This window comes from Phocoena sinus, chromosome 5 (assembly GCF_008692025.1).
Source record: "Phocoena sinus isolate mPhoSin1 chromosome 5, mPhoSin1.pri, whole genome shotgun sequence".
Classification (NCBI taxonomy): Eukaryota; Metazoa; Chordata; class Mammalia; order Artiodactyla; family Phocoenidae; genus Phocoena; species Phocoena sinus.
This window is the reverse complement of record NC_045767.1, coordinates 2,086,806-2,111,916: the sequence shown is the minus strand read 5'-3', so window position 1 is coordinate 2,111,916 and position 25,111 is coordinate 2,086,806. Positions and strand designations below refer to the sequence as shown.

The 25,111-nt window shown below is 45.6% G+C and overlaps 1 protein-coding gene across 6 annotated transcripts in view; it reads right to left on the bottom strand.

Annotated features, from left to right (window-relative positions):
* Window positions 1-24,410, bottom strand: part of HTT (huntingtin) — a 137,784-nt gene extending 113,374 nt beyond the window's left edge. For all 6 annotated transcript variants that reach the window (XR_004349927.1, XM_032632142.1, XM_032632144.1 and 3 more), the window contains exons 1-3: window positions 24,048-24,410; window positions 11,040-11,123; window positions 2,784-2,904 (exon numbers count right to left, since the gene is read on the bottom strand). Coding sequence is in view for 5 of the 6 variants with exons in the window: in XM_032632142.1 (XP_032488033.1) it covers window positions 2,784-2,904; window positions 11,040-11,123; window positions 24,048-24,274 (432 nt within the window). In the remaining variant the exon portion in view is untranslated. The remainder of the gene's footprint in view (window positions 1-2,783; window positions 2,905-11,039; window positions 11,124-24,047) is intronic.
* Between the last annotated feature and the right edge of the window lie 701 nt (window positions 24,411-25,111).

The window sequence follows — 25,111 nt, the reverse complement described above, 5'->3', positions numbered from 1 at the left end:
TCCACTTCCTGACCGCCACGATGAGTTGCCAGCATGTCTCGGAACTTACACCACGCATTAAGCCATTCCTGTACAAAGCTGCTTCCCCTTCCCCAAGACTGTAAATTATCTGGGGAGCCTGCTGTCAGCTGAAGCACATCCCCAGTGCATTTGCTACACAAGTGAAAAGCAGAGCACGCCCCATTTTCTTGGGTCCTCATCCTAAGCAGATAATGATACTCTGAAAAACAGAAGGCGCAAGTCCAGGACCTGACTCCTAAGTGACCATCCATGTGTTCCTCTCTACCCCTGACACCCGGGCCTAACGCCATCCAAGTTCTCCCGAGCCTGTCCTTCCTCTGCCACCGTGAGAGCACATCAGCCAGACCCTGACCCCACCCCCAGCCTGCTGGCCTTGAAGACCTGTGCATCTGAGGAAGCAGACATCAGAGCACAGCCAAAGCCCAGGATGTCCGACTTTAAGCAGAAAGAAGAGGTTCTGAGAGACTGACCTCGTCTTACGCTCAGGGGCACAACATGAGAAGTTGGAACCTCTGCACTGGGAGGCCAGAAACAAGGCAGAGGAAATAGGAAGGCAGTAGGGAGGTGGCCAGGAAGAGAAGCCAGCACCTAGAGCTCTGACCAGGCCATGGCCCAAGCCCCCAAACACACACACCAGGCTAGCTGGACGGCAGTTACAGAAGCAGGTCTCTCTCTGCAGCATGTGCCTCCATGTAAAATGACCACCTTCTTTGTTTGTTTGGGGCCATATTGTCCTCTCTCCCCTCCTCACCTGTTCTTGTCATGACCAAGGCAACCTGTGGTGACTTCTTTAGGTTTCCTGATTCTAAGGATCAGAGTTCAAGAACTGAAATATCAGAAAAAGCCTAGCCTGGTCCTGCCAGTGGGAATTAAAAACAGCAGCAAGGATGTTGAGGCCTAGAGAAAAGCAAGTGTAAGTGAAAAAGTCCACCTCCAAACGTGCTGTGGACCCATCACACCTGAGTGGTACCCACACACTGCCGGGCAGAGAACAAGGTCAAATGGCCGTGGCCACTGCAACACTGCGGGGGCGGGGGGATGGGGGGGGGGGGGCGCGTGGAGACGTGAAATGCAGGTGGAGGGAGAAGACCAGGCAACTCCCAATGGAGAAGCCAGAACCTTGTGTCTGCAGGGAAGCTGGCACCCGAGCACAGACAGCATGGCCCACAGATCCACACGCCAGAAAGCGGGGAGCAGTGGGGCTCTGGCGTGCCCCTCAGCCTCTCTGGCTAAGGAAGCAGGAATCTCACTGTAAGTGCACCCCTTACCACTCCGAGGCCCAGCAAGGGGCAGGATAACGCTAACCCCTCACACACGTCACTGCACTTGATCCTCACACTCACGCACACCACAAAACCGTGTCCGATTCCCTCTATGGTTAAGGAGACAGGCTCGCAGAATGAAGTACAGCTCCCGAAGCTGCTCAGCGAGTGGGCAGCAGGGGCCAGATTCAAGCGCAGGCCTCCTTCACTCCAGAACCTCCCTGTGCCCCACCTCCTTAAGGCAGGAGTAAAGGGTGACTGTCTTCCCGAGGAAGCTGGACCCATGACAGAAAAATGAAGGACAATTTCTTGGCCAATGTAAAGTGTGACCACTCTCCAGAGAAAGCCCTTGGGGAGACTCCAAAGAACAGTTTTGGTTTTCAAGATCCTAATAAGGAGGGAAATATTCAACTAGCCTATGTTAGGCTGGAGTTCTTGGCTCATCTGGCCAAGTAAGTATTACTAGGAAGAGAGCCTTCAAGGAAAATGAAAAGATGTGGCCTTATCTAAATTCCATGGGTGGAACTCCAAACAGTAAGGGAAAAATCAGGAAAAACTGGGAAGATCCAATAAGCAGGGCTTCCCTGAAGAGAAGGGAACAAGATACATTTTCTCCTTAACCATTATCAAGAAATCGTTTTTGGAGAAAGCATCAAGAACTATGCCAGTGAACCTTCCTCAGCACCGGTTAGCCTATGGTGGGAACAATATATAAGCTTAGACACAAAATTCAAAAGGCTCATTCACACACTCAAAGGTGACCTGGAAGAAGGTGCCCAGGGTGGTTGAGGATACAAACTAGGAGAATGGCAGAATGAGAAAAACAAGGATTGTTTTCCAACACCGTAAGAATTATGGAAGAAAGACTTTATCTTCAATGGCAGCAGAAAACAAAAAAAGGGAAAAGTGGATCAAAGCTACAGTGGTCTTGGGTACTAACTCTGCACCGGGAAGCAGTAAGCGAAGAGGACAGGTGTCCCCCGCCCACTCCTTACCTCACCTACCACCCAGGTAGCTCTGGCTTTCTGGCTTCATCAACCTTTTCTGGGAACTCCTGTCTCTCCAGTCACATCACACTAACTCCAGCACAGCTACCAGAGAAGGCACGTCTTTACCTGCAAACAGTACTGCCTGACCCAGGTCTTAGGAGACGAAGACACCAAAAGCGGATCCCACTCCCCGTCCCCCTGCCTTTCAAGGCCTCACGGTTTCTCAACAAAATGATGCTTTCCCCAAGAGCACCCGGTGGCCCCCATCAGCGCCCACCCCTGACCTATGCCCTGCGCAGGCACGAGGGTAAACCCACTCCCTCTGATGGGGCAGGTGCAGCCGGCACGCTCCAAACCAGCGTGGAGAGCCTCCAAACCACACACCATAAATGGAAACAGTGCAGACGTCCTAAGGGACTTTGCTACTCAAAACAAAAGGACCCTAAGTCGTGGTTTCCTCCCTTAGCTACAACGGTCACAGCTCGTAGAACACCGTCCACAGGGCTCTTACTTTTATGACTTTGTTGAGGCACTCGTCAGCCACCATCCTGACATCTGACTCTGCGTCATCACTGCACAGCAGAAAAAGTTCCATAGCAATGCCCAGAAGTTTCTGAAATTCTGGAGAATTTCTAAGTAAAAAAAGAAGAGAGACTGTCACGGCCAAAAGGAACCTCAGAAGACATGACGACGAAACATAGTGAAGTTTCTGGTATCCTATGTGGGATTCTGGAACAGAAAATGGACATTACATAAAAATTAAGGCTAACAGTATACCAGTATTGAGTCATTAATTGTGAAAATTGCACCACAGTAATGTAAGATGCTAATAATTTGGGTAACTGCATGTGGAGTTTATGGGAACACTCTATATTATCTTTGTAATTGTTCTGTAAATCTAAAACTATTCTAAAATTTAAGAATTACTTATAAATAGAAGTGTACTTGCAAGACAATCTTATTTTGTTTGAGTTTTAGTCAAAAAATCCTAAAAAGACACTGTCTTTGTATGTACTTTAACTCAATTAAAAAAAAGAAAAAAAGACACGGCTTCAGATACTTAAATCTCAGATAGCCATCTGCCCTCTGCCAACAAGTTACTTCTACTCTTACAATATTCTCAGAACCTAGAACATCAATATACCAATATAACTCCTTTACTCCTTTTCTATCTGCTTTCAATATGTTCCAAACTCAACATAATCATGGTCAGGCTGTGTTTTTGTGGCTCCATCAGTCTCAAGAACTGGAATCTAGGCGATGCTTGTAAATGATTTTTAAAAGTTTCAACTGAGAGAGCCTGTCAGGCAGTTGTGATCCAATTGGCTAAACACAGCCAAGAGAGAGAGACCCATGGCCATGTGCATGAAACTGACTTCACAGCACAGTGAGGGATGGGCCAGCAGTAATACAGCCCCTGGACAAAGCTGCTATTCTTGAAACATCTCAGTCTAGATTCCTCTGAAATAAAGGGCCTCCTCCCCACTCTCTCTCTACCTCACAATTCCTACCAAGAGTCAGAAGAGCCAGGAGCCTAAGAGAAAGCAAAGAACCACATTAGCAGTGATCAACAAACAAGTACGAGCAAGAAAAAAAATGTGCCCCTCAGCAATATTTCAGACCTCATCTCTGTGGAATATTCCTGTGAATAAAGAGGAAAGGTCCCTGGGATGCTGCCACAGCATCCAGGCGCTGCTCAAAGTGGTGCTACGGAAATACAATGTGAGCTACAAGTGCAATTTTGTACTTCCTAATAGACACAAAAATAAAGAGAAACAGGTAAAATTAATCTTAATAATATATTTCATTTAACCCAATATATCCAAAACATTATTTTAACACGTAATCAATACGAAAAAATTACTGGGATATATAACAATCTTTTTTACAGCACATCCCAATTCAAACACAAAATTTTCATCAGAAGTATTTTATTTGTATAGAGACTCCATAAAATTCACAGTTGAAAAAGTAGGTTTACTTAAATAAAACCTGGAGATCTAATGCACAGCTTAGTGATTATAGTCAACAATACTGTATTTTAAACTTCAAAGTTACTAAGAGACTAGATCTTAACTGTTCTCAACACAAAAAAAGGAATGATAATGATGTGACATGATAAAGGTGTTAGCTAACACTACGGCCGTCATAGTGCATTATACAAATGTATCAAACCAACACGTGCACCTCAAACTCAGTGTCATATGCCAATTATATCTCAATTTTTAAAAAAGAAAAAAGTAGGTTTATATACCATTTCTAACCATGCTTAAAAGGTCTCCAATAACTAATCAAATATTGATTTTTAGATTTTAATTTAATAAGATAGATATAGGGCTAATTAGGTTATCTATCTCTCTTTGAGAAAGCTTTAGAAGTTCATCTTTCAAGAAACTGTCCATTTCATCTAAGTTACTGAAGTTCATAATATTCCTTTACTATCCTTTTTTTTTTTTTTTTTTTTTTTTTTTTTTTTTTTTATGCGTTACGCGGGCCTCTCACTGTTGTGGCCTCTCCCGTTGCGGAGGACAGGCTCCGGACGCGCAGGCTCAGCGGCCATGGCTCACGGGCCCAGCCGCTCCGCGGCATGTGGGATCCTCCCAGACCGGGGCACGAACCCGTGTCCCCTGCATCGGCAGGCGGACTCTCAACCACTGCGCCACCAGGGAAGCCCCTACTATCCTTTTAATATTGATACAACCTATATCGATAGTTTGAAGGGGCTAGAGGCGCCGACCCTCCACAAAGTCAAAAACCCAAGTATAAATTATCTGCAGGTTGGAAACCACAGATTCAACCAACCGCGCGTTGTGTAGTGCTGCAGCATTTTTTGAAAACAATCTGCATATAAGTGGACCCATGCAGTTCAAAACCATGTAGTTCAAAGGTCAACTGCATTTCCATTTCTGCTCTTGCAAACCTTTGTGCTATGGCTGTCATATATTTCACTCCTGCGTGTAAACCCCAAAATACATCGTTATTATTTTTGCTGTAATCAATCAAGTATATTTTTGAAAGATTAAAAGTAAGAGGGAAAGTCTTATATTTACCCACTATAGTTACCATTTCCATTGCTCTCCAATCCTTTATGTAGATCCAGACTTCTATCTGGTACCATCTTCCTTCTACCTGAAACACTTTCTTTAGTATTTCTTATAGTAGTTGCCTGCTGGACATAGATGATTCCAGCTTTTGCAAGTCTTTCACCTTTGTCTTTGAGAAAGAAGTTTCTACAGGGTATAGAATTCTAGGGTTTTTTTCCGTTTCAGTACTTCACAGATGATGTTGCACGGACTTCTGGCACTTTTTTTTTCCAGTGAGAAATCCACTGTCACTCTTACCTTGGTTCACTTTAGGTCTTTTTCATGTCTTATCTCTACTTAACATATTCAATCTTGTCTCCAGCTTCTTGAACTAGAAGAACAGTTGCAGTTACTGTTTTAACGTTTCTGTGTACAAATTTTACCACCTGTGCAATTTCTGGGTCAGCTTCAATTGATTTTTTCCACTGTCAATCATGCTTTCCTGCTTCTTTGCATTCCTCATAATTTCTGACCAGATGCCAAACCTTGTAACTTTTACCTTGTTGGGTGTTATATACTTTTGAATTCCGATAAATATTCTTGAACTTTGCTCTGGAATGCAATTAAGTTACTTTGAAAGAGTATGATCACCTTGGGTTTTGCTTTTAAGCTTTACTAGGCAGGACTGGAATGACATCTTAGCGTAGGGCTAAGTGAGCCCTGTTGCGAAGGCAAACCCTTCTGAGTAGCCCACCCAACGCCCCAGGAAGGATGGGGTTTTCCACTCTGGCTGGGGGGACCAGGAGCTCTTCCTGTACCTGTCTGAGTTTAGCACCTGTTCCCTCCAATCCCCTCAGGTGGTTCCACCCCCAGCCCCAGGGCACTGAGGGACCCCTGCAGGTCTTGCTGATGGCTCCGCGCAGCTCCCCCTCTCTGGTATTCTCCCCAATGGGCCCCAGCCACCCTGCCTCCTGAGGCCATCAGCTCTGTCTCCCCATCTCAGCAGCTACTGGGCTCTGCCTGGGTTTCCCCTCCTCACATCCTGGCTGGGAAACTCCCTCCAGGCAGTAACCTGGGGAAGTCATAATGCTCATCGCAGTAGTTTTCCATTTTTCCAGAACTGCCTGATGCCCGGTGCCTTGAAAACCATTGTTACATATATTTTATCCACTATCAATTGCTTTAGGCAGGAAGGTAGATCCTGTCCTTGTCACTCAGCCAGAAGCAAAAATCTTTCATGATTTTTTAAATTTAGTTTTTAACATATTACTAATATCTTTTCTGGTCACAAATATAAATATCTATAAATCACCTTTTATAAAGTTAGCTAATATTCCTTTCTATAAATGTATCTTAATTCTTCAATTCTGTGGGTCAGTCATTACGATTATTTTTAATTTTCTAATGGGATGAATAGCACTGCACATCATCGTACACTTTCCTCAGGATGAACTCCTGAGGTGAAACAGTTAAGTCAAACAGGTAGTGTTTGCCAAACTGCCTTTTAAAAAAGCTGTATCACCTCTGAAAAACCCCTGAATATTTTTTAGTGTTTGGCACTCTGACAGGTGAAACTGTTCTTAGTCGTGTTTTAGTCTCATCCCACTGACCACCAGGGAGTGTGAGCATCGCCTCCACAGGAAGCACAAAGTAAGTGTCAGCCATATGCTCACAGGCCCCACCTCATGTCTTCTTTTCCAAAAGGCCTATTCATAGCCTTTGCCTATTTTCCTATTAGGATGATCGTCTTTTTCTTCATGATTTATAATTGCTCTTTATAGAAGCTATTAAACCTTTGATATATATGCTGTCAATACTTTCCCCAAGTTGCATTTATGTAATTTCCAGTTTAAAGTGGATTTTGACATACTGAACTATATTCCAGATAAAACATTTTTTCCCTTTATATTGCTAGCATTCCACAGCCTGGGATTCAATGTTCTTTTTATAGTAATGATTTCACTTTTTTGTGTTTAGGTAATTAATCTGGCATTTATGTTTGTTTGCAATATGAAGAAGAAACATAATACCCCCCTTAAATAGTCAAGTGGTTCATCATTTCCATACTAAAACAAGATGCTATATTTATCAAAAATTCATACACACAGATACACACATACACTTTCCCACTTTCTGTTCTATACCTTCTTTAATGTCTAACAGCTATTTTAATTTCATGTACACCAGGTATCACCATATTACTGATGGTTTCAGATTTTCTTTGCAACAGTGATGTATTTATTCTTGCAGATGAACAAGTTCAAAAACATCTCTACTAGAATTTTGATCAAGATCATTTTAAATTTATGGATTAATTTAGAGAAAATTTAACTGTATGATAAAGAAATCTTCCCATGTAGAAAGGCAAGTAGTAATCTGTACCTTTCAGGAAAGTCAACAGCCGTCCTTATGTAGTTTCTGCACGTCTCTTGTCAATTCCTTGAAATTTAATATGTTGGTGCTACTATGAATTGGATCTTGAACCATTACATTTTCTAACTGATTTATGCTAATATTGGGGAAATCTATAGATTCCTGTATACTTATTTTTACCCAACCACTTTATCAAGGTACACTTGCTTAGATGAGGGTTCCTAAGTATTCCCAAGAGGATACGTGTAAAAAACAAATCCCCACACTCCACCTGAACAGAAAATGTAAGTGTGCTGGGGAAAGAGGGCAGTGAGGTATCTTCGTTACTATATTTTTTACAAATCTTCCGGATGATTTTGATGTTCATGTGTATTTAGGAACCAGTAGGACAGACCACCAACTTGAGAGCTTAGGTAGACTAAGAGTCACAATACACAATGAAGACTTCAGAAGCTGCCACGGAAAAACCCCACTGGAGAGGAGGTCAGTGTATCACAGAAGCTGTAAGAACGTACCAGAGGTTAATCACACTCAGGAGAGATAACAGGAAATACCAGCCACCAAGAAGATTTCATAAATCATTACACGCGTATAAAACATCCACTTCAGCTCTACACTCCAAAATTCCTAAAAAGTATGGAGAGTATCTTAAAACAAACTTGTTCTTTGATCTGACGGGACCAGCAACAACCTCTCTGGGTCCAAAAAGTATCCTATTCATATGCTGGTGTGTAGAACAGGCAGTATAATGACTGCGAGCATTACTCCATAAACACGTAACAGACATACGAACGTAGAAACTATTACCAGCCACTACTGTGACTTAAGACGGCAAATTGAACCACAAATCAGTCTTAACATATCTCAACATACTTTACTACCAATGTGTGAATCTAAGCCAACATCCCATCAATTCCATTGGGAACTGTCAAGAAACAAACTAAGTACAATGCATGAAGCACTAAGACTGGAAGAGATCTATTTCCTGGGTTCATAAGCTTTCAAAGTGAGGTGTTACTCCCTGAGACCCGGATGCTGGGGGTCAGGTGAGCACAGCAGTGCTACAGCAGCAGCAGGCACCAGGGGCCTGTCGGGCATTTGCCGTCATTTCATACAAAACTAATGACAGTTTGTAGGACAATGTGCATCACGACGGGATCTATTTCTGGCTCTCAGTAGCTAAAGAACACATCTATGTAGCTCTCAACAGTGTTTCACGGGTGTCGCTTCACCCCACAAGAACGCTTATAAATTGGGTTTACATTTCATAGATGAGGCAACAGTGGCTCCAAGAAGTTACACTCATCTAAAACCACCTGGCTTATAAAGAGTGGAAATAGAATTCAAGCTTTTTTCCCCCTCCTTTTATCTTAGTATTGTTTTCTAAGCTATGCTAACAATAGCATGCTAACTCAGAATTTTTATATTTTTATTTTCAGCACATATTCTCATTTGTCACTTCATTTCTTCCCACAATATTTCTACAAATTAGATAGAAACAGAAATCATCCACTGTCCTTCACAAACTGAATGAGTTCAACTAAAATGAAATACGCTATTGTGAAACTGCTTTGAAAGTAGGAAATACAAAAGCAAGGTGCCACTAAAATTAAATGAATCACCAAGTTTCTGTCAGTACTAAAATCAAGATTATTATTCTCAGAGCTTTTTCTAACAGATTATAAAGAGCTCTTTCCAACAGGAGAATAACATGAATGATTTATTCCAAAGGAAAGAAAAGCCAAGAGAGAAGTACTTCACACATGCCCATGTGGGTAACAGAATTCTGAAATCATAAGTAAATCTGTTTCCTACTCAGCCATTAGAAACAGGCTTAAAATATTTACCATCCACAGCTACTATGAACAATGGTCAGAAAAACCGACAGTCCAAAGTAAAGAGAATGAGGAGAATTAGCAACGAAGCTACACAGAAGGTGCTGCTAGTTCAGCACAGAGACACAATCGAGCCAGGGAAGCGGACCTCCAGTCAACGTCCGTGATCCCACTGGTCCCAGAGCCTTAATGAGCAGGCAGCAGCCACGGGGGGAGCACGTGCACTCCCACAGTGTCGGACGAAGGCAAAGTGCTGAAGGAAAGCAAACAAAAGACCACAAGAGTGCATTTATGTCAAACCTAATCTCCCAATTCATCCCACCCCTCACCCGTGTCCACACGTCCGTCGTCTACATCTGCATCTCTATTCCTGCTCTGCAAGTAGGTTCATCTGTGCCATTTTTCTAGATTCCACATATATGCATTAATATACGATATTTGTTTTTCTCTTTCTGACTTACTTCACTCTGTATGACAGACTCTAGGTCCATCCACATCTCTACAAATGACCCAATTTCCTTCCTTTTTATGGCTGAGTAATATTCCATCATATATATATACACCACATCTTCTTTATCCATTCATCTGTCGATGGACATTTAGGCTGTCTCCATGTCCTGGCTATCGTAGATAGTGCTGCAATGAACATAGGGGTACCATGTGTAAAACACATAGCTAGTGGTGGGGCTTCCCTGGTGGGGCAGTGGTTAAGAATCCACCTGCCAATGCAGGGGACACAGGTTCGATCGCTGGTCCAGAGATCCCACATGCCACGGAGCAACTAAGCCCGTGCGCCACAACTACTGAGCCTGCGCTCTAGAGCCCGTGCGCCACAACTACTGAGCCTGCGCTCTAGAGCCCGTGAGCCACAACTACTGAAGCCCACGCACCCTAGAGCCCGTGCTCTGCAACAAGAGAAGCCACCTCAATGAGAAGCCCGTGCATCGCAACGAAGAGTAGCCCCCGCTCGCCACAGCTAGAGAAAGCCCATGAGCAGCAACGAAGACCCAATGCAGCCAAAATAAATAAATAAATAAATTTATTTTTAAAAAAAATAGATAGCTAATGGGAACATGCTATAAAGCACAGGGAGCTCAGCTCAGTGCTCTGTGATGACCGAAATGGGTGGGATGGGGGTGGGGAGGGAGGTCCGAGAGGGAGGGGATATATGCATACATATAGCTGATTCACTTCATTGTACAGCAGGAACTAACACAACATTATAAAGCAATTATACTCCAATTAAAACAAAAAAAGACCACTATAATTGAACAGGCTCTTGTTGTTCCAAATACTGCAATAAGTAAAATGTAAACATGTTCAATTATCATAATGGTTACAATGATACTATGTAAGATTATGGAAACATTACTCATTACAGTGTCTGGACATCCCCCACATATGTAGCCAGAAGTATGGGGAAGGGGGTCCTGTAAAGGTTTTAAAACAATTGGGGAGACAAAGAATATTCTAGCCCATTAAGAATGAAAATATAGAAATTTTTAATTTTCACTAGGAAGTTCAAAGTGCAGTTACCTGAGAGACTGTGCCACTATGTTTTCACATATCGTCAGACAATGATTCACACGGTCTTTCTTGGTGGCTGAGAGTTCTTTCTTTCTAAAACGAAAAGAAAAGAGTAAAGGAAGTTTGCATGTGTTGTGTTATCCGCTCCATCTATTTCTACAAGGCATTCATTCATTCAATAGTGCTTCTTGGCTCCTAGAAGTAAACCACCCATTCCTGCTGGGGGCAGGGTGGCTCTGAGGTCAGGGAAGAGGGGATGAGCCTAACCCAGGGTTCCCTACAGGACAGGGCTCCATAGAAAAGTCAAGGGGTGCTACTAACGCGCCTGCTTGCTCTACTTTAGAGAGAAGGAGAAACTGCAGAGCAAACAGCGCTCACCCAAGATCACATGGATGGACGGAGTATGCAATTCAATGAAACACAAGGATGTCAATATAATACTCTACATACCAAGCTGCTGCCACTTCTCAAAGTCTTATTTACTGACTACAGTCAGCATACCACACAGACCTCACACTCTTAGGTGTAAAATAACGTTCAGACAAGGGCTAACTGCTTCTATATCCCCAAACGGCTAGAAACAAGCCCCCTGCCCAGATACTTTCTCAAAACCTCCTACTAAGACTTCTCAGCCCAAAGAAAGGAGATAAACAGCCTGGTCAAGAAGATCAGATAAAAGGTGCTTGCTTCCCACCCAAACCTATGACTTGAGATGTCTCTGAGGTAGGCACCACAGAAATAAGGTAGAGAAGGTCAATCCAAAGAGGAAGCCAAAAAATAAATCAGGCTTGATAACTACATCCAAAAAGAATCTGAGTGTTAGCAGGTCACCAGTACATGGTACTAACTAGAAACACCTAAACCAGAAGACTACTAAGTTTTGGAGGGAATTCTAGTACCAAAGAAATTTTAAAACTAACCAACAAACACCTCTGTTTAATCCCTAATGCAACCTCAGTTTCCAACAAGTACAGCTGAAGGAACAGGCTCTTACAATTATGCAAATCCACAAAAGACACACCCTCCAAAAGGCACTACAGATGTGGCCAGGGAAGAAAATGGACAAGGAAGAGCCCCCAAAGGGGAAAGTCAGGGTCCAAAATGAAGGACAGACAGAGCCTGAACGAGAAGACAAGCCCAAGGCATGCGGAGAGGGGCTTCCCGATGACTGGTCAGTAAGAGTCCATCACCACATGGACTGGTGACGTGTGTCTCCCACTGGTCTCTTTCCTAAAAGAGACCCTTACTGATAAGCTATGTCGCAGAGTGCTAGTCACCCACCAAAACGCCATGCTTCCCTTCTCAGACACACGCCTCCTGGTGAGAAGCTCCACAGCCCAGCTTCCCTGCAGTTGGGGATAGACAGGTGACTTAGTTCTCACAGATGAAATGGGAACAGAAGTAGTAGGTGGAGCTTCTGCCTTGCTGGCTCGCCCTGGGCATCCCCCTTTTAGTTCCCTCCGACTGGAACAAACATTCCTAACACCCAGTTTTTGATTATACAGATAAAGACAACAAGAAGGCTGCAGAGCAACAGGATGGAAGGAGCCTGAGTCCCAAGTGACCACAGGAGGCAGAGGCCCCTCACCACCCACCCTCATGAGTCACTCACTTCAAAAACACTGTGATGGGGCTTCCCTGGTGGCGCAGTGGTTGAGAGTCCGCCTGCCAATGCAGGGGACACGGGTTCGTGCCCCGGTCCGGGAAGATCCCACATGCCACGGAGCGGCTGGGCCCGTGAGCCATGGCCGCTGAGCCTGTGCGTCCGGAGCCTGTGCTCCGCAACGGGAGATGTCACAGCAGTGAGAGGCCTGTGTACCGCAAAAAATAATAATAAAAAAAAAAAAAAAAAAAACACTGTGATGGAAACAACCCAAATGTCCCAGTGGATGGATAAATGACACAGCCAAATGACGGAACACTGCTTGGCAGTAAAAAGCAGCAAAGCACTGATTCACACAAGGATGAATCTCAATGTATCAGCTTCAAGATACATAAGGATAATTCCATTTATGCCACGTTCTGGAAGACACAAAACCAGGGGAACATAAGGTGATCAGTGATTTCCAGGGGCCTGGCGGAGGAGGGGGGAGTTGACAGCAAAGAGGTACGAGGCAGGGGGAATCTTTAGGAGGTGATGGCACTGTTCTAAATCTTGATTGTGGCAGTAGTTACACAGTTTTATGCAACTGTCAAAATTCACTGATCTGTACATTAAAAAGGGTACATTTTACCATATATATGTATGTGTGTGTGTGTGTAAATAAAATACCTCAATTTAAAGAAGAAAGCGCTATGAGAATTTAAACGCTCTCTTCTTTGAGCCACCACATTAAAGTCTCTATTACAGCAGCTCAGAGGTTGCCGAGTTTAAGACAGCCATCAAGAAAATTAAAGAGCACTGACCGCTCCAAGCACGTTAGGAAGCAGACTAACTCACTTATCCACTACTCTTTTCCAAAGTGAGAATCTGTCCAAGGCCTTAAGTGAACTGAATTCATACACCCAGTCTCCTAGCTATACAGGTAGTGGCCCCTCCCTGGGGAGCCTCTTACCGTGAGGTCTAAAACGATCCCTAGGGGGACGGTAATCAGAAAAAGGTCGAGAAACACTAAACTGAGTGGACTTCACTACTTAACGATGGTCAGAATAGAAAAGTGATAAATACAAATGTGAGCTTCAAAAAGAACCTTGTCTCCCTCCTCACGTGTGGAATAAACCACAAGAATACAGGTAACAATAAGCAATACAGCTCTCTGCACCTGCCGCCTGATTTCCTTAAGGCCTACTGTGCTGTTCCCCCAAGCCAGAATTTGAGCAAAAGTTTATGAAACTAGCAGAAAGTCAAAGAGAAAATATCAGTCTCACCCACCAAAATAAAAATACATTCTTCTGTTGTCTGTCTGGGTCTAGCTCCTCCTCCGAGCTCCTTGTGGGGAAAGCCTGCCTTATTCACCCAGGACCCTGCCCTAGGCCCGGCCGTCAGCCAGCACCTCCATCACACTCTTTGGTAGTAACTGTTCCTGCAATTTCCTCCCCAGGGATGACAGACTCACTAAGAGCAAGGGCCATATCGTGTCTCTCTCACTGGCACTCAGCACAGCACCCACACTGGAGAAGGTGTTTCAGACAGACAACAAAGGAATGGATAAGTAAGCTTTTGCTGTAGGAGGGTAGGTTACATACACGTTAAAACGGACTCAAAAGTTCTTAAGTCAGTCTTACAAACAGGATTCAGAAGATAAATGATAATTGCTTTAAACTTGAGTTTGCATAACCAAGAGATGGAAAGAAAAGTAGAAACAGCAAAGCTTAAAAAAGAGAGAAACTGTAGGGCAACCCTCAAGCACTTTGTGGAGTCCGAGCTGCAGCCCTCAGCCCCTCTGGCTGTGACCAAGACATCAATCACGACACGTCTGATGGCCCTGACTTTCACGACTTTAACTGCCAGAAAGAGGGCAGCACACGTTCTATCATGGTCAGCTACAAAGAAAGCACATGTTTTAAGTTTCTCTTCCTAACTCATCCACAATCATTTTCCAACAATCCAAACACTTTTGAGGGGGAAAAAAAAAATCTACCGTAGTATATTTAAATTTTCATCTTTCCACACTCAACAGATAGCCCTAAAATCATAAGATTCTTCAGAGAGACAGTCAAGTCTTCAGTGGTTCCTAGTCTTGCTATTAAAATTTAAACAATAATTACTAAGTACCTATTTTCGGTGAGGAGCATAAAAACAAACCACCTGACTGCTACCAAAATACTTATCCTGTAAAATCTTCTCTTTTGTCACACTGAAGAATACCCACATTTTAAAGCGTGAGGATCAGACTTTACCCTCAGACACCCCAACAAAGAGGCATTAACCAAAAATATCAGAAAACGAAAAAAACAACCCTTCCAACACTACCCACTGAAAGATGTCAGGGCAGCAATGTAGCCCAAAAGTAACAAACACCCCCACCCAGTGCAAACACCAACCCCGCTTAAGCAGGCCCAGTATAGTCTGGCCTCGGGCTACTTTCCTCCGTCAGGAAGCCTGCGAGGGAACTCTGGCCACTGGAAACAGCTCAGTCGTTTTGGTCACGCACCTTCAAACTCAGTTCTCGTACGTGCCATGGCCCCTGCTTCAAATACCTCCTTCCCGTCTTATTTTGTCCAATAAACCAACTTGGAAGGTTAAGAAAACTACAACTATTTCATTCCCCCATGGAATTTAATTAGGCTGATGAACTAAGGTGTCAAACTGACTTGTCCTACGAGAAGAGTAAGTATGGAAATTAAGGTGAAAACGGAACCGCCTTGCTCTAGGCAGGAACTGGATGAGCAGGGTGAGAGCTGGATAAACAAGGTAAGAACAGTCCTGATCCTTCAGCTGCTTTTGTAAACGTGCTTATTTTAACTCCACCTTCAAAGTGAAAACAAACCACAGTCAGCCCCCTCTAACTGTGATCTGTACACAAACACGCATCTGTAAGGAGGAGGAATATAAAAATCAAGGACTCTACAGGCATACTACAATCACGTTAAAACGATGATCAAAGAACTCTGAAAATGGGAATTCAAGCCCTCTCATCAAAATTCTTATTTTTAGAACTATGTATGAAAAATTTGATTCCAGGTTGAGGGTGTGCAAGGGAGGACCTTGACCACTCCAGGAACTGAAAACGATCACCTATCTTGCACTTGTCTTGCTATTTGTGGTCACAGGTACTGTCACATACACATTTTCGAGTCGGTGCCTACACACCCCACACGATGAGTAAAACTGAGTGAGGTCTAGAGGCTGCCCCGCCTGCAGGAGCAGGGCAGTAAATGGCCGGGCAGAGATCCAGGTCTTCTGATTCCTCATCAGCTGCTCTTTAACTTTCACCAAGTACTATACTAATGAGAGTGTTCCTAGAAGATTAGGACACTTTTGGATCTTTTTTTTTTTAAAGAAGGAATGGAACACCAAAGTCATTTTGGAATTATGTTTCATACATAATTTTAAAATAAAAGTACTGCTTAAGGGAATTCCCTGGTGGTCCAATGGTTAGGACTCAACACTTTCACTGCCAAGGGCACAGGTTCAATCCCTGGTCAGGGAACTAAGATCCCACAAGCCTCTCGACACGGCCGCAAAGAAAAAGTACTGTTTGATTAGGGGAAGCAAGGCCTACGATTTCCCCACCACACAGTCTATATCACAGAAGAGGGCTGTGAAAGCCTTTCTTACTAGTAATTTAACTGAGTACTGTAACAGTTACTAATAGAAGAAGGTGCAATTCAAAATGAAATCTATGCTAAGTGAAAAAGGTCTGACACAAAAGGCCCCATGTGTATGATTCCGTTCACAAGAAATGTCCAGAACAGGCCAATCCACAGAGACAGAAACAGATTAATGGTTGCCAGGGGCTGGGGGAGGGAAAATGGGGACTGACTGCTAATGGAGAGGGGCTTTCTTTTTGGGGTGATGAAATGTTCCAGAAATTAGACAGTAGTGATGATTGCAGAACCTTGTGAATATATTACAAACCACAAAGTTGTACATTTTAAAATGGTGAATTTTATGATATGTAAATCATAATCTCAATTTTTAAAAAAATCTGTCTGCAAATCCCAGCAGCTCTTCCTCCCCAGAGAAAGGAATGTGACCACTCCTCGCCACCAGCACTGTTGCTCCCAGCCTGGCACAAGCTGCCGGCACCTCCAGCTTTGATTACTTCAACAGCCTCCCGACTGATGTGATCACTTCAATCAGCTTTGATTACTTTAATAGCCTCTTTCATTCCTGCTCCCTGTCCACCAGGGTGGCCTTCTTTGTTAATTAAAGTTTTTAATGAGGGGGACTTCCCTGGTGGTCCAGTGGGTAAGACTCCACACTCCCAATGCAGGGGGCCCAGGTTCGATCACTGGTCAGGGAACCAGATCCCGAATGCGTGCCACAACTATGAAGCCTGCATGCCGCAACTAAAGATCTCACAGGCTGCAACTAAGATCTGGCACAGCCAAAAATAAATAAATAAATTTTTAAAAAGCTTTCTTAAAAAAAAGTTTTTAATGAGGTAATTGTAGAGTCACATGTAACTGCAAGAAATATCAATAGAAGAAATCCAGTGCGTACGTCACTCAGTTTCCCCCAATGCTAACATTCCGCAAAAACAGTCTCAGCCAGAACAGTGATACAATCCACTGATCTTTAGATTTTTCCAGTTTTACTTTTACTCATCTGTGCGGATGTGCGCATTTAGTTCTACACAACGTCATCAGATGTGTACCCACCACCACGGTCAAGATGTGGAACACTTCCATCGCCACGAGGATCCCTTGAGCTGCCCTTTGAGAACCACACCCACCTCCCTTGGCCCTCCACTCTGTACCTCCACCCACCTCTCACCGGGCAGCCACTCATCTATTCTTCACTCCTAGAACTATGTCATTTCAAAAGTGTTACATAAGTAGAATCAGCCCGTATGTAACCTTTGGGGACTGGCGGTTAGCATAATTTCCTCAAGATTCATCTTCGTTGTTGCATGTATTATCAAGAGTTTGTTCCTTTTTATTGCTGAGTAGTTTAACCATTCACCTGTTGAAGGACATCTAAGCTGATTCTAGTTTTTGGCTATTATGAATAAAGTTGCTACAAACATCTGTGTACAGGTTTTTATGTGAACAGAAGTTTTCACTTCTCCGGGATAAACACCCAAGAGTGCAACTGCCGGGTCATGTAGTAACTGTATGTTCAGTTCTACAAGACACTGCTTGCTTTCCAGAGTTGCTGTCCATTTTATAGTCCCACCAGCGACGACTAAGTGACCCAGTTTCTTCCAAGCCAGCATCTGGTGTTGGCTTAGCATCGTAAGCTATATTACTTGTTTGACTACACAAGTAAGCATCTGGTCAGAGGAAAATCCAAAGTCCTTATATTGGGGTACAGGCCTCATCTCCTCTTTCTGGCCTCCTTACTACTCCTGCAACATGGAAAGCACTCCCACTCATCTGTTCCCTCTACTTCAACCTCACCTCCTCCAGATACCCGCCCCCCTCCCCCTGCTCCAGCATCACCTTCTCAGTGCACTTCGCACCCTAAACACCACCACAAAGCTCCTCTCCCCCTTATTCTGTTTTGTCTTTCTCCATAGTCTTTAACACCACTGGCCTTGTTCACTGCTGTAACCCAAGGGCCTAGAACAGGCCCTGGCACACAACAGGCACCCAGTTGAAAGGAATCCTTCCAGGTCATCTAGTCCAGTCCCCACTTAAGTGCCCATTCCCAGTAGCTGGGAGCTCTTAATGCCACGACAGCTTACTTGTCAGTGTTACACCGTAATTTACAGCTACACAAATGCTCCATGGCCCTAGGACAGAGAAATGATACTGCCTCAGCTACACCTGGACAGATGTAAGCAACATAAGTCTTCCCTCCCAAATGCTGATGGAATTTTATATATTATTTCATATTATATTATATTATATGATATCAACAGAAAAGTAGGTCCTGATCATCTACAGTGGAGCTTCTCAAGGTTTAATGTGCACATAAATTGCTCACAAACCTGGTTAAAATGCAGACTCTTGATTCAGTAGGTCTAAGGTAGGGCAGAGATTCTGTACTTCTTATACGCTCCCAAGTGATACCAAATTGCTGGCCCTGAGACCACACTCTGAGCAGCAAGGATCTAATGGCATATCTCGTCTCTAACACATATTCTAGCACCCAAACTGATTCAAGTTAACACAACATTAAACAGTATCTTACACTGTGTTAATCTTTCCTTCTTGCTGTCTGAATAAGACTTCCATTCCAAGGTAGTTTACTGAGTGATTGGCTCACTTGCAGGGACCAGAGGTAATGGGGGTGGGGCCTCTGAAGGAGGAGAGAATAGGAAAGCCAGGACCCTGTAAGACCTTTGCCTTTACATCTCCATAAGTCCTCTTTTAAAAAGAAATTCTACAGTATTATATAGCAGTTAATAAGAATGATAGGTACTGCTATGAAACAATGTCTTTGATATACTAAGTGAAATAATATAGTGTGAGCTCATTCATAAAAAAAAAAAAAAGGACTTGTATATGCATTAAAAAATCAGAGAAAACGGGCTTCCCTGGTGGCGCAGTGGTTGAGAGTCCGCCTGCCGATGCAGGGGACATGGGTTCGTACCCCGGTCTGGGAAGATCCCACATGCCGCGGAGCGGCTCGGCCCGTGAGCCATGGCCACTGAGCCTGCGCATCCAGAGCCTGTGCTCCGCAACGGGAGAGGCCACAACAGTGAGAGGCCCGCGAACCGCCAAAAAAAAAAAAAAAAAAAAAAATCAGAGAAAACAAAAGAAACTTAACAATTGTTATTTTTAGGGAATGAGACTAGGACAGCCAGGGAGGAAGACTTTGCTTTCCACCTTCTGTGCTATTTGAAGATGTTGTTACAACGTATATGTGTAATTTTTTTTAAGCTAGTTAACAAAAAGCAACCAAAAAAAGAAATGCTTCCCCAAAGTGGTCCTATCATATCTAATCTAGGGGTGGACAAACTACAGCCTACCTGTTACGGCCAGTCTAAGAAGTGTTTTTACATTTTTAAACGGTTGACCACCCCCCCCCAAAAAAATCAAAGAATAATATTTCATGACGTGAAAACTATACAAATTTCAAAGTCCTTAATAAAATGTTATTGGAACAGAGGCTCACATTCACTTACATAGTGCTTCCGGATGCTTCCTTTCTACAATGGCAGAGTTTAATGGTTGCTACAGAGATGTACTATTTACATAAAATGTTTGCCAGTGTTCAAGAATCAGAAGACCTAATATTGTTAAGATGCCAACACTCCCCAAACTGATCTACAGATTCAATGCAATACCCATCAGAGAATTCCAGCTGGCTTCCTCGTAGAAACTGACAATCAGATCTTACAATTCAAATGGAAATGCAAGGGGCCCAGAACAGCCAAAACTATCCTGAAAAGGAATAAAGTTGGAGGACTCACATTTCATGACTCGAAACTGTGATACAAAACTAATGGTAGGGACTTCCTGGTGGCGCAGTGGTTAAGAATCCGCCTGCCAATGCAGGGGACACGGGTTCGAGCCCTGGTCTGGGAAGATCCCACCTGCTGCGGAAAAACTAAGCCTGTGCGCCACAACTACTGAACCTGCGCTCTAGAGCCCGCGAGCCACAACCGCAGAGCCTGTGCTCTAGAGCCCGCGAGCCACAACTACTGGGCCTGTGTGCCACAACTACTGAAACCCGTGCACCTAGAGCCCGTGCTCCACAACAAGAGAAGCCACTGCAATGTGAAGCCCTCGCACCGCAACGAAGACCCCAATGCAGCCAAAAATAAATTAATTAATCTTTTTTTAAAATTAAAAAAAAAACTAATGATAATCAAGACTGTATACGGACTTCCCTGGCGGTCCAGCGGTTAGGACTCCGCACTTCCACTGCCATGGGCCCGGGTTCGATCCCTGGTCGGGGAACTAAGATCCCACAAGCCGCCCCACAAGCCGCAGGGCACGGCCAAAAAAAAAAAAACTGAAGAGACAACCCAAGAAAGGGAGTATCATTTTACAAATCATGTATCTGATAAGGGTCTAGTATCCAGAATATTATGAAAACTGTTACAATTCAACAATAAAAAGACAACCCAACTTAAAAAATGGGAAAGAATGAGGATGAGGGTTTGCAAGTTAAGTATAAGAAAGAAGCTGGGTCCCTAATCACTGGTGAGCTTCCTCAAGCAGACACTGCTGTCTTATAATAAATTCCTTCCTATTTAAGTTATGGCAGCAGAGTTTTCTGTTACCTGCAGTTGAATATAGCTGATAACACCAACTATGGCTAAATTATATCATGCTTAGCAGACAGAGATGAACAAGTCCTGTTGGTTCTACCTTCAAAATTCAGTCAGTTCCCACCTTGCCGCCGCCAACAACCTGACAGAATTCACCAGCATCTCACATGGGCACGTGGCTCGCTTCCCAGCTGGTCTCCTGCTCCTCACCATGCTGCCTTCACTCAGCTCTCAGCCAGTATTCACTGAAAAATGGAACTCAAATCCTGCCACTCCTCGGACCAAACCCTCCAAAACTTCCCACCTCACGTAGAATAAATGCCACTGTCTTTATTCCACCCTGAAGGGAGGGCCTACTGATCTATCTGGTACAGCACTCTCTCTACCTCTCTGACCTCAGCTGCTACTAAGAGTCTCCCTCTCGCTAATTCAACGGGCCACACTGCCGCCTCACTATTCCTCAATCAGCGGGGTTTGGACCGGCTCCCTCTGTCTGGAACGCCCCTCCACATACCTTTATGGCAATCCCTGACTCTCTTCTGGTCTTTACTCAAAAGACACCATCTCAGTGGCCCTTCCCTGGACACCCTATCTAAAAACGTCAATACCTTATTAACCCTGACATTTTCTAGACCCCGTTCCCTCCTTTGCTGCTGTTCCTCCTTTGTTTACCACCGTCCAACATACTGTGTATTTTTCTTATGTATCCCGTTTCTGGTCTATGTCCCTCACTAAAATGTAAGCTTCATGAGGGCAGAGCTTTATCTGTTCATGGCTGTAGCCCTGCACCTATTAGGATACTGGCTGGCACACATTAGACATTCAGCAAATAATTAAAATCAGAGAAAAACTAGGAGGGAATCTGAAGGAGAGTGAGAAAGTGCTAAAGGCCAATGTCAACTGCCTCATAATTGCAGTCAGGACCCTGCCAAGCTCTGGCACTCCCCTGCACGTCAGCCTTGCTGAGACTGTAGCCAGTACCGCCCGGAACCCCTGTATCCCATACGCTGAGCTGGGAGTAGGCACTCAGATCCTTCAGCTGAAGCCCAAGCGTGGCTGGTGACACCATAGTTCCACAGAGAGCAAGGGCCATAAAAATAGAACAGTTACTTTCTAATTGCTTTCGGCCAATCTTACTTTGGGGCATGGATTTTTCAGCTGAAGCATCTGAACAGAAACGCCAAGATCCAAATCTGTAAGCAGTGAGTTCGTTACTCAAAATTAATGAATACTTGCTTTCTCAACAGCAAAGTACATGAAAATGTAACATTTATGCATTTTATTTAAAATAACTATAATTAAGCCCAATGCAGTTGATTTCAGAGCATGCTAAGAACCTTTCAAAGTTACTATTCTGAAGTACTTTTGTTTTTAAAAAATTTAAAATCTATCTTCATATATACAATACATAGATTATATCTGGTAGGATACACAAGGAGGAAGCTTGCCTCTGGGAATGGAGTTAGGTAATCAGGAGAAAGGAACGGGAGAGAGACATTTTAATTACCTTTTTGCAATTTTGGAATTTGTACCATGTTAATGTATTATTTATGCAAAAATGATAGACTAAATTTTAAAAATAAGTCAATCATACATTTCCTTACAATAAAATAATGAAACAAAATGTATCTACTTTGTCAAGCTGGCTTAAGAAGAAAACCTCTTTACACCCATATTTTGAAGAAGATAAGCTAATTCAGGTTCTGTCAAATCAGCATAAGAAACAGAAAGCATATTTTCAGACTGACCAAGTGTTGGAACAAGCAGACAGGGATGGAAGTAAGGCCTTCCTTCCCACCCAGAGCCCTGCTTGGTGCTTCCCGCCTTTATACGAGATCACCCAGGGCATGGACTTCCACGACATCTAACTCCAGGAAAAGCACGACCATAAAAGTCTGGAATGGGTAGTTATGGTTATAAATCACCTGCTGCAGAGAAAAGTCAAATTGTTAAAAAACAAACAAACAAAAACCAACTTTCTTCCCCTGTAAGTATCCAAACAGGTTTTTCACCTTTTAGCAGAAAACTTAATTTGTTTCCAGATTTTATTTTAACAGATAAGCCAAAATTACTCCCCAAATTCTCAGTTTCTAATGAAACCAACCTCAGGACACAGCAAGGATCCTATCAGACGCATAACGAAGAAAACATTACTAAAAACGAATCAGCTTGAAGAAGGTACGCTTCTTAGAGGGGCTGCTTCGTGAAAACTGTCCTCGTTAAATGCCATCCTGTACACACCCAGATCAGAAATAAAATGACCCGAGATGAAAGAAAGGCCCGAACTGCAGCAGAGCACACACCCTGACCTCTGCTGAACACTCAGCACACAAGACTTCAGGGAAAAGTACTCGGTTCTCTTAGACGGTGTCGTTAATGGTCTCTCTTCTTCTGTTGCAAAAACTTTCCCTGGCACAAGCAACGGAGACCCCCCTGCTTCCAAACAGTAGCAGATGTCAGCAACAGGAAGCGTGCGTGGGGTCCGCAGACACCACTGCTCCGGCAAAGCTGGACTGCGACACGCGTGACAGGGACATCACTCGCCCCCAGCGATTAACCTCTCCCTCGGCAACACGTCATTTGTTTCCAACTGAGGACAGGCAATAAAGGGCAGTCAACTCTTCCTAATATTTAAGCCAGTTTTATTGCTTCTCACGCGTGAACAACAACCGTCTAGGCAGTTCACCGCTCACTTGGCAACCACAGCTCATTCAAGTGCCCGCAGGCCAACATGAGCTGAGACAAGCCGGTCTCTCCCAGACGCTCAACGTTCTGCTGCGAATCCCGAACGACACGAAACGCCCTGAGGCTGCAGCCCCGAGCCACAGGCTGCTTAAAGGGGCCCTCGCAGGAGGCTCTCCATTGGGCCGCGCGCGCTCCCCCGCCCTCCAGCCCGCCGTCCCAAGGCATGATGTCACCACTGTCCCCGCATCACTCCGGCTCCAATTCCCGGAGCATCCTGCGCCCCCAGCCCTCCTCCTCTCAGACCAGGAGAAGAGGGACGGGACGCGGCCTCGGCTCTGCCGAGCTCTGCTCACAACACAGCCCCGGTTCCTCCCCTAACTTCGCAGCCGGGAGAGCAGAGGACTGGGGCCGGGGCCGCCCCGGCGCCTCCGGGAGAGGCCGGCGAGGCTCCCTGCGCCTGCAGAGAGCCGGAGACCCACGCGGGGCCGGGGAACTGGGTGGGGACCACGGGGCGGCCCTGTCGCCGCGGGCCGGGGAGCTGCAGCGGGCCCGCACTCACGGTCGGTGCAGCGGCTCCTCGGCCACGGCCGGTCCGGGCGGCGGCGGCGGCGGCGGCGGCGGCGGGGGCGGCGGCGACTGCGGCTGAGGCGGCGGCTGCGCCTGCGGCGGCGGCTGAGGGGGCTGAGGCGGCGGCGGCGGCGGCTGCTGCTGTTGCTGCTGCTGCTGCTGCTGCTGGAAGGACTTGAGAGACTCGAAGGCCTTCATCAGCTTTTCCAGGGTCGCCATGGCGGCCTCCCGCCCCGCGGGAACAGCCCCCGGAACCCTCGGACCTGCTCGCGGTTCCGCTCACCAGCGCGGCAATGAATGAGGCTCGGGGGCACGGGCAGGAGCGGAACCGAAGCGCTCGGCCATCTTGGGTCCGTCCCGGCAGCCCCCGCGGCCCTGCGTCCCGCGACGCTCCGTCGTGGGGCGGGGCCAGGCTGGCGAGATTGACAACCAGAGGCGGCGGCCTCCGCCATTGGCCGGGCGCGGCGCCAGCCAGTCTCCCGCGCCCGCCGTCTCGCCTTCTAGGACCGCCGCGACCACGGAGACCCCAGCGCTCCTCCAGGGCGCGGACTAGGGGCGCGGCGAGGAGGGGCGGGGCGGTCGTGAGCGTCATGCTCCCTCGGGAAGAAGCCCCTAGTCGAGGAAACCCCGGCCGACGCCCGGCGGGTGGCAGGGAGGGCCGGCCGTGGACTCGGAGCCGGAGACCCGGCGGGGGTGCTTGCTCACCCAGCGGCCCGGCGGAGGGAGGGCTCACGGGACAGCTTTGCAGAGGAGGAAGGGGGAAGTGGGTCGCCCCTCGCGGAGCCAGAGGACCCTCAAGACGGGAGCCCAGGTGTGGCCCCCAGAGAGGAGCGGAGCCCTGGAGAGCCAGTCTGCAGCCCGAGGAGGAGCTGAGGAACTTGGCGGAGGGCCTGGGGCAGGGACGGGTGGTAAAAACCTGCCTGGTCGGTGCCTGCTGCCCGGAGAGGCCGTGGCTGGTGCAGCGAGAAGCAGCTTTGACCCCAGAGACTGCCCCGCCGTCATGACTGCCCGGCCCAAGGGTGTGCCCCCCCTTGAGCGAGGCCGGCCGTCGTGGGA